The following is a 9,748-nucleotide window of genomic DNA, read 5'->3' as shown; positions in this document are numbered from 1 at the left end:
CACAACACGTCACACCTCACCACATATGCTGCTGCTACTGTCTATTATCTATCCTGTTGCCTAGCTCATTTACCCATCACTATATGTATGTATCTACCTCAATTACCTCGTCTCCCTGCACATCGACTCCAACTGTACTCCCTATACAGTATATAACCATGTTATTTTTACCCGTGATTGTTATTGTTATTCACCTGTTCACATTTTTTTTTGTGTACCTATTTCTATGTTTTGTATCTTTATCTTAACTCTGCATTGTTGAAAAGGATCTCTAATCAAGCATTTCTGTTAGTCTACACCTTAGGTTTACGAAGCCTGGACGTATACATTTTGATTTATTTGATTTTAACAGGCAGTGATATTACAATGTCCTGCTTGGGACTGTGTTGATTTACCCTCACTCCCTGCTTTGCCTTTGAAAAGATGTCCAATGTTGTATGACAGTGGAGTGATGGCCTACAGTACAACTGTACACTACACTACAAACAACAAAACTCAGATCAGGGTTGTTTCTGTGCTACAGAAAGTGACCCAAATGTCTCCTGACAAAGCAGTTATTTAAAGTGAACCTGTCCCACCCCCAGATGTGCATTCACTCACTCACTCACTCACTCACTCACTCACTCACTCACTCACTCACTCACTCACTCACTCACTCACTCACTCACTCACTCACTCACTCACTCANTCACTCAATCACTCAATCACTCACTCAATCATTCATGAACCCATTCACTCCATCACTCATGGACATGGCATGATCTCAGCCTCACTCAACGGACAGTGACATCCCACCAGCTCTGCCACGGCCCCCTAAGCTCCCATCATGAAACCCTGACTGACACAGTGCAGCCGTTCATCCCAGCAGCAGCAGCACAGATGGGACGGGCCCATATACAAACCTGGGTCCCCTGGGATTCTGCTCCAGTGGCTGCTTTAGTTGGCCAGACTAGAAAAGGATCCCAACCCACATGAAAACACTATCTGTCATCACCCCACTGTTTTGTGGCCGGAATCCTCCCCCGTCTCTCTCCTCTCCCCCTGGGTCTGTGCTCATCATCACCAGGACCAGTACATATTTTCAGAACCAGGTCCTCCAGTTCCTCCACTCCTCGCTCCTCCACTCTCTCACCCTGTCCTTATTTGTTCAGCTGTAAATTGATCCTATGTTTTGAAAGATATTTTGCTTGTAGGCCGTGGACAGTGTAGCTCTGAATCAGCCCCACCTGGTGCTGCTAGTGATAAGAGGAGGAGGAGCACATGGACTCCAGTCACCGATCCCTTTATGGGACATTGGTGGTGACTGCTGTGAATGGGAGTTGAAATAGCATACAGACAGTGTGTGGTTGACTGGAGGGGGTTAACGCAATGACAGGCTGATGTGTCTGAGATGTTTGGTGTGACAGATTAAGGGTTAGACACTGCTTGTTGAAGTGGCACAGTTAAGCAGCAGGAGACAAATGGGAAAGCAGCTAGCTAGCTCTCACACAGCCATGATGAGAGATTCTTGTGTTCCGGCCGCAGCGAACAGAGCGACCACACTGGAGAAGGGGAACGCTTAGAGGATGTCCGTCACTTGTCTGGCAAATCTTACAGAGTGTCAGTCAGTGTGGAGTGTAATGTACTTCAGGCTTTCATTGATACCGGGAGAGTGTGTGTCTCTCAGTGTCTTGCGGGACTGTGTCTCTGTGAGTGAGGGGCTAATAGAGTGACAGCCTTTGGTTTTTGAGGCTAAGCTACTATGATGTGATGCTTGAACACCCATTACCTAGTACATTATCCTTTCTCTGGATGAAAGAGAATGTTCTGCAGAAACCCCCACTGGCTCCCTGTCCTCCTCGGCATACACTGAGTATACCAAACATTAGGAACACCTTCCTGATCTTGAGTTGCAATAAAACATTGTAATGAATCTAAAATAAATGACCCCATCTCTCTCTCTCTCTCTCTCTCTCTCTCTCTCTCTCTCTCTCTCTCTCTCTCTCTCTCTCTCTCTCTCTCTCTCTCTCTCTCTCCTCTCCTCTCTGCCTCTGGTTAAGTTTAAGGTTAAGTCATCTCTGGAGCCCCCAGAACATTCAGACTGGATGTCGTTCGTGATCCATGAGTGAACAGATACTCTCTCGCCGTGGCTCATGAAGTCACTCATCTTTCCAGTGTCTGTTAATTATGGTGGATTTGAGAGAAAAGGTTACACAATGCCTGTAATAAAGGGCCGTTTTCAGTCAGCCCGCTGCAGCCAACTCTTCGAGGAGAGTGAGTGAGGGAGGGAGTAGGGAAGAGAGAGGGGAGGGGGGGGGGGGGGGGGGGGTGAGAAAGGGAAAGGGGATTAACATGAAGTCTTAATCATGGATGGAGAATATGAGCATGGGAGCAAATGTCCAACATGGCCTTTCTGACTACCGGTATTTTTGACCACACCATGACCATAGACTGTAAAAGTAATATGGACCAAGCCATTGATGATGTCACCCCATTGTTTCCTATAAGAATGCTCATTGGTGCATTTGAAGATAAGAAAGTATCATTTCAGCATCTCACCATCTTGCTACATGGAAGAGTTTTTGGATCGCATGGGCACTTTGAGCTACTCTAGGAAGTGACATTGGATGCTAGCTCAGTGCTGCTCCTTCTGATTGAAGGCCAACCGAGGTACTGCAGGCTGCCATTAGCAACTCATTTATAATTTTGACTTTGTCTGTGTGTGATATTAACGTGGTTCCAGGATATACATCTGGTGAAATAKAACCAATTATTGGTACCATGATAGTGTTTGATGTTTTTTTATATATCCACGAATATTGACCACAAAGATCGCCATTTCCCCGTTCACTATAATGGGGGATCCTGTTTTCTGGAAACAATGCCTGCAGTATCGCGGTTGGCCTTCAACTTGAAATCGTTCTCCCCTGGCCGTGACACACACAGGTCTGGTTTATTTAGTGTGGTTCAGAGATAAGTGTGTTACGACTGTCTGGACCCTTATTCTGTTAGAGAACACAGCATAAGGAGAAAATCATTAATTGTGTTTATTTTAATGGAGGTTGTGTGTAGTTGGCCTCAATCTGACTTTGTTCTTCATCAGACTTGTAAACGTAATATGGATTTCAAGCCTAGGCATGGGAATACAGTTTGCATTGCATATCACAGTGTTTCATAGCCGGAGCAACACAACACACTGCTACAATGCGGCTGGAGCCCTAGCCACGGCTTGTTAAGGGTTAACCTGTGTTTCCTGTATAGCCTCCATGGCTCTGTTCTCTCCAAGCTGTTCTCTCCAAGCTTTCCCATGAACCCTTGCCTTGCTCTGTTTGTTTGTGTGATTCCTTCCCCCGGGCCACTGTTCCACACAGCTTGACGGACGGACGAATGGACACACTGAGCCTTCCCAGGGGTCTCACTGACTCTATCCACCCCAGCATCCTTCGCTTTCCCCACCTGACCGCCCGCTCTCTCTCTCCCTCCCTTTGTGTGTGTGTGTGCGTGTGTGTGTGTGTTTTAACAGGTGCAGTACCGAGAGCTGAAAGTGGATCCCAGTCATAGTCCAAATAAAAGAAAGAAAAACAACCCGGGATAACTGGCTCTGCCCGCCCACTGAATCTTCCCTCCCTCACCCGTCCGACGCCAAGAAGCAGAGAAACACTGCTTTGAACCAGCTGAACTCTCTCTCTGTCTCTCTCTTTCTCTCTGTCTCTCTCTCTCTTCTACTGACTTAGAAAATATATATACATGTACAGGCTCTCGAAGTGTAATTATTACAAAGAGACAACAAAGAGATGAGTTTGGATGAAATAGCAGACTATTTCAGACCCAGGTGTTTACTGAACCAGTCTGACAGATGTCCATGTCATGCCGTCCTCGTAATGTTCAACTATGAGTATCACAGTTATGAGTTCATTCAACTGAGGTTTCAGAGATTTCTCCATAATAACTCCATTAGGAACATATAATTGAACCATCCCAAAGCTACTTACTAGGGCTGGGAACTGCCAGGGACCTCACAATGCCTTCAGAAAGAATTCACTCCCTTTGACTTTTTCCACATTTAGTTGTGTTACAACCTGAATTTAAAACTGAATCAATTGAGATGTTGTATCACAGATCTACACACAATACCCCATAAGTATTTATCTACACACAATACCCCATAAGTATTTATCTACACACAATACCCCATAAGTCATGTCAAAGTGGAATTTCGTTTTTAGCATTTTTTACAAATTCATAAAAAATGAAAAGCTGAAATGCCAATAAGTATTCAAGCCCTTTGTTATGGCAAGTCTAAATAAGTTCAGGAGTAAAAATGTGCTTAACAAGTCACATGATACGTTGCATGGACTAATTCTATAATAGTGGCATTATTTTTTAATGACTACCTCATCTCTGTACCCCACACAATTATCTGTAAGGTCCCTCAATCGAGTAATGAATTTCAAGCACAGATTCAAGCACAAAGACCAGGGAGGTTTGCCAATGCCTTGCAAAGAAGGGCACCGATTGGTAGATATGTAAAAATAAATAAAAAGCAGACATTGAATATCCCTTTGAGCATGGTGAAGTTATTAATTAGGCGTTGGATGGTGTATCAATACATCCAGTCACTACAAACATACAGGCGTCCTTCCTAACTCAGTTGCCGGAGAGGAAGGATTTTAAAACAGTTACAGAGTTTAATGGTTGTGATATGAGAAAACTGAGGATGGATCAACAACATTGTAGTTACTCCACAATACTAACCTAAATGACAGAGTGAAAAGAAGGAAGACTGTACAAAATAAAAAATATTCCAAAACATGCATCCTGTTTGCAATAAGGCATTAAAGTAGATCTGCAAAACATGTGGCAAAGAAATTCACTTCATGTCCTGAATGCAAAGCGATATGTTTGGGGAAAATCCAACACACAGAGTACAATATTTTCAAGCATGGTGGTGGCTGCATCATGTTATGGGTATGCTTGTCATCGGAAAGGACTATCAAGTTTTTTAGGATAAAAATAAAAGGAATAGGAAGAACTAGTTCATTCTGCTTTCCAACAGACACTGGGAGATTAAATCACCTTGGAGTTGCTAACCAAGATGACATTAAATGTTCCTGAGTAGCCTAGTYATAGTTTTGACTTATATCAGCTTAAAAAATCTATGGCAAAACTTGAAAATGGCTGACTAGCAGTGATCCACAACCAACTTGACAGCGCTTGAAGAATTTAAAAAAGATGAATTGGCAAATATTGAAGAATCCAGGTATACAAAGCTCTTAGAGACTTACCCCAAAAGACTGACAGCTTTAATCAGTGTGTCTAACATGTATTGACTCAGGGGGTTGAATACTTATCGAATCAAGATATATCAGTGTTTATTTTTCATTCATCTTTTATACATTTTCAACATTTTCTTCCACTTTGACAGAGTATTTTGTGTAGATCGATGACGCAAAATTACAATTAAATCCATTTCATCTACTTTGTAACCCAACAAAATGTGAAAAAAAGTAAAAGGGTGTAAATACTTACTGAAGGCACTGTAGGTGCTGAAACAAAATGTATTGTGATTCTCATGATTTGATATGGTTCGCTTGTGATGTTATTGCGACTGAATGTCCCAAACATATTGCTCACTATATGTCTGCTGCAGAGGGACAAGAGAGAGCCATGAGAAAGCAAGTTTTGATCAGTCATGAAAATAAAAGTGCTCAAAACAAATTGACTCCATATTTAAAAAGATGATGGAGAACAATCTTTAAAGGGAAAATACTGTGCAGGTAAAGCCAACTAGCGCAAAAATTATATATGCAATATTGTCAAAACTATACGATATATCGTCAAAAATAMTATTGCATACAATATATCATMAAAAATTATTTCCCGATATTTAACTGTAGTGATTTTTTCCACCATCACTACTATTTACCAGGTAGATAGGATTTGTTAATACACATTTCAAAACAAGCAGGGGCATCATACACTGCAAAAATCTGATGGGGCACGTGAGGATGGTTGGGGTATGGTCAGGAGGAAGGCTAGCTCCACCATCCATAAGTTGGAGAATTTAGAATTTTCCAAACACCCAAAATACAATTTYCCTGCAATCTAGAGCCATAATCATTATTCTTAATTCTATATAATATCTAAGCATACCTCTTGAGCTGTCTGTATCCTCCTGAGTGATGTCTCTATCCTCCTGAGTGATGTCTCTATCCTCCTGAGTGATATCTATATCCTCCTGAGTGATGTCTCTATCCTCCTGAGTGTTGTCTCTATCCTCCTGACTGGTGTCTCTATCCTCCTGAGTGGTGTCTCTATCCTCCTGAGTGTTGTCTCTATCCTCCTGACTGGTGTCTCTATCCTCCTGAGTGGTGTATCTATCCTCCTGAGTGGTGTCTCTATCCTCCTGAGTGGTGTCTATATCCTCCTGAGTGGTGGCTATATCCTCCTGAGTGGTGTCTATATCCTCCTGAGTGGTGTCTATATCCTCCTGAGTGGTGGCTGTATCCTCCTGAGTGGTTTCTGTATCCTCCTGAGTGGTGTCTCTATCCTCCTGAGTGGTGTCTCTATCCTCCTGAGTGGTGTCTCTATCCTCCTGAGATGTCTCTATCTCCGATGGTGTCTCTTATCCCCTGAGTGGTTGTCTTTATCCTCCTGAGTGCTGTACTCTAGTCCTCCTCGAGTGGTGTCTCCTATCCTCCTAGTGGTGTCTCTATCCTCTGAGTGGTGCTCTATCCTCCTGAGTGTGTCTCTATCCTCCTGGTGGATGTCTCTCATCTCTCTGAGTGGTGTCTCTATCCTCCTGAGTGTGTTTTTCCTCAGTGGTACTCCCTGAGTGTGTCTCTATCCTCCTGAGTGGTGTTCTAATCCCCGTCGTGGTCTCTATCCTCCTGAGTGGTGTCTCTATCCTCCTCGATGGTGTCTCTATCCTCCTGAGTAGTGTCTCTATCTCCTGATGGTGTCTCTATCCTCCTATCGAGTGGTGTCTCTATCCTCCATGAGTGTGTCTCTATCCTCCTGAGTGGTGTCTTATCCTCCTGAGTGGTGCTCTTATCCTCCTGAGTGGTGTCTCATATCCTCCTGATGGTTCTGTACCTCCTGATGGTGTCTATATCTCCTGAGTGGTGCTCTATCCTACCTGAGTGGTGTCTCTATCCTCCTGAGTGGTTCTTCCTATCTCCTAGTGTGTCTCTACTCCTGAGTGGTGGCTCTATCCTCCTGAGTGGTTCTCTATCTCCCTGATTGGTTCTCTATCCTCCTGAGTGGTGTTCTCTATCTCCTGTGTGATGTTATATCCTCCTGAGTGTGCTGTATCATCCTGAGTGGTGTCTGTATCTCTGAGTGGTTGTCTCTACCTCCTGAAGTGGTGTCTCTATCCTCCTGAGGGGTGTATATATCCTCCTGAGTGGTTTCTGATCTCCTGAGTGGTTTCTGTATCCTCCTGAGTGGTTCTCTATCCTCCTGTGTGAGTCTCTATCTCCTGAGTCGGTGTCTGTACCTCCTGAGTGGTGTCTGTATCCTCCTGAGTGGTGTCTGTATCCTCCTGAGTGGTGTCTCTCTATCTCTCCTGAGTGGTGTCTGTATCCTCCTGAGTGGTGGCTGTATTCCTCCAGAGTGGTGTCTGTATCCTCCTGAGTGGTGTCTGTATCCTCCTGAGTGGTGTCTCTATCCTCCTGAGTGGTGTCTGTATCCTCCTGAGTGGTGTCTGTATCCTCCTGAGTGGTGTCTCTATCCTCCTGAGTGGTGTCTCTATCCTCCTGAGTGGTGATATATCCTCCTGAGTGGTGTCTGTATCCTCCTGAGTGGTTTCTGTATCCTCCTGAGTGGTCTTCTATCCTCCTGTGTGATGTCTCTATTCCTCCGTGTGAGTCTCCTCCCCTGAGTGGTGTCTGTATCCTCTAGGGTGTCTGATCTCCTGATGGTGTCTGTATCCTCCTGAGTGGTGTCTCTATCCTCCTGAGTGTTTCTATTCCCTGAGTGGTGGTACTCCAGAGTGGGCTGTATCCTCCTGACTGTTCTCTATCCTCCTGAGTGGTGTCTCATCTCCTGAGGGTTTCTCTATCTCTATTCCTCGAGTGGTGTCTATCCTCCTGAGTGGTGTCTCTATCTCTGAGTGGTGTCTATCCTCCTGAGTGATGGAAAGGATTGTGAGTCTTATTTTTGTAATTGCTTAAGGTCTACCAACCTTGCAGCAGGCATGCCAGCTAAGATAGTTAGACAAAGGGCCTCCCGGGGCAGTGGTCTAGGAGCTGCACCATCGCAGTGCTAGCTGCGCCACCAGAAGTCTCTGGGTTCGCCGCCCAGGCTCTGTCGCAGCCGGCCGCGACGGGAGGTCCGTGGGGCGACCCACAATTGGGCTAGCGTCGTCCGGGTTAGGGAGGTTTGGCCGGTAGGGATATCCTTGTCTCATCGCGCTCCAGCGACTCTGGTGGCGGGCCGGGCGCAGTGCGCGCTAACCAAGGGGGCCAGGTGCACGGTGTTTCCTCCGACACATTGGTGCGCTGGCTTCCGGGTTGGAGGCGCGCTGTGGTTAAGAAGCAGACCCAACCCTTGGTGGGTTGTGCTTCGCAGGACGCGTGGCTTTCGCGCCTTCGTCTCTCCGAGCCTGTACGGGAGTTGTAGCGATGAGAAAGATATTCAATTTACTAGCGATTGGATACCACGAAAATTGGGGAGAAAAGGGGATAAAAAATAATAATAATAATATATATATATATATATATATATATATATATATATATATATATATATATATATATATAGATAGTTAGACAAGCTAGTTACTCTAACTTGATTGATAGCCTAAAATGAATTCTTGATAGCTAGTTATGAAGTTGGGAGATTGGGAACCTATTTGGGCTAGCTAAAGCCATCTTCATAAAACTGCTAGTTGGCTAGCAGTATTACAGAGAAACAACAAAACATTTTATAATTGTTTTTTTAACAGGACAAATCTGAGGGGGCACGTGCCCCTGTGCCCACTATGGGCATGACACCTCTGAAAGACACAAGCGTGTGTGTGTGTATGTGTGTCTTTCTGCTTCAAGCTTCTATCTCAGCCAGTATACAGTGAGTTACCACGTTGATTAGCTTCTATCTCAGCCAGTGTACAGCGAGTTACCACTTTGATTAGCTTCTATCTCAGCCAGTATACAGTGAGTTACCACTTTGATTAGCTTCTATTTCAGCCAGTATACAGTGAGTTACCACGTTGATTAGCTTCTATCGATGCCAGTATACAATGAGTTACCATGTTGATTAGCTTCTACCTCAGCCAGTATACAGGTAGTTACCACTTTGATTAGCTTCTACCTCAGCCAGTATACAGTGAGTTACCACTTTGATTAGCTTCTACCTCAGCCAGTATACAGTGAGTTACCATGTTGATTAGCTATTAGCCTGTTAGCCTCCAGTCATGTTCTGCTGCTTGCTCACTGCACATAGAAAATGAAAACAGACACATCCCTTCATTTCAATATCAGAAGCTGTATTTGTACACGTCGAGTTGCACAATTCCCACAATGTCTTTTCACTTGGTAGAACTATACATATCACCCTATCCCAGTGGTACTTGACTAACCAAATGAATGTGGAAACTTTGAAACATCAAACACCCTATTTTAAATTAAACTAAAAACTTCTGCAGTTCCTGCCGATATGCCAGTCTTCACTCCCATCGATAGCCCAGATTAGTGTTTTTCTACCCAGAAACGGAGTGTCATTTCCCCCAGCAGAGGCAGGAGAGTGTGGCTTGTTGCTGTACCACTGA

At 44.4% G+C, this 9,748-nt stretch overlaps 1 protein-coding gene across 1 annotated transcript in view; it reads left to right on the top strand.

Moving 5' to 3' along the window:
* LOC111973959 (multiple C2 and transmembrane domain-containing protein 1-like) overlaps positions 1–6,572 on the top strand; it is a 285,210-nt gene extending 278,638 nt beyond the window's left edge. Inside the window, 1 exon segment of the mRNA XM_070446903.1 lies at positions 3,503–6,572. Coding sequence (XP_070303004.1) covers positions 3,503–3,574 — 72 coding nt within the window. The 3' untranslated portion in view covers positions 3,575–6,572.
* Positions 6,573–9,748: the final 3,176 nt, after the last annotated feature.

Source organism: Salvelinus sp. IW2-2015, linkage group LG15 (assembly GCF_002910315.2).
Source record: "Salvelinus sp. IW2-2015 linkage group LG15, ASM291031v2, whole genome shotgun sequence".
NCBI classification, from domain to species: Eukaryota; Metazoa; Chordata; class Actinopteri; order Salmoniformes; family Salmonidae; genus Salvelinus; species Salvelinus sp. IW2-2015.
Note: the sequence above shows the minus strand (reverse complement) of the source record. Positions and strands in the feature narration are given on the sequence as shown.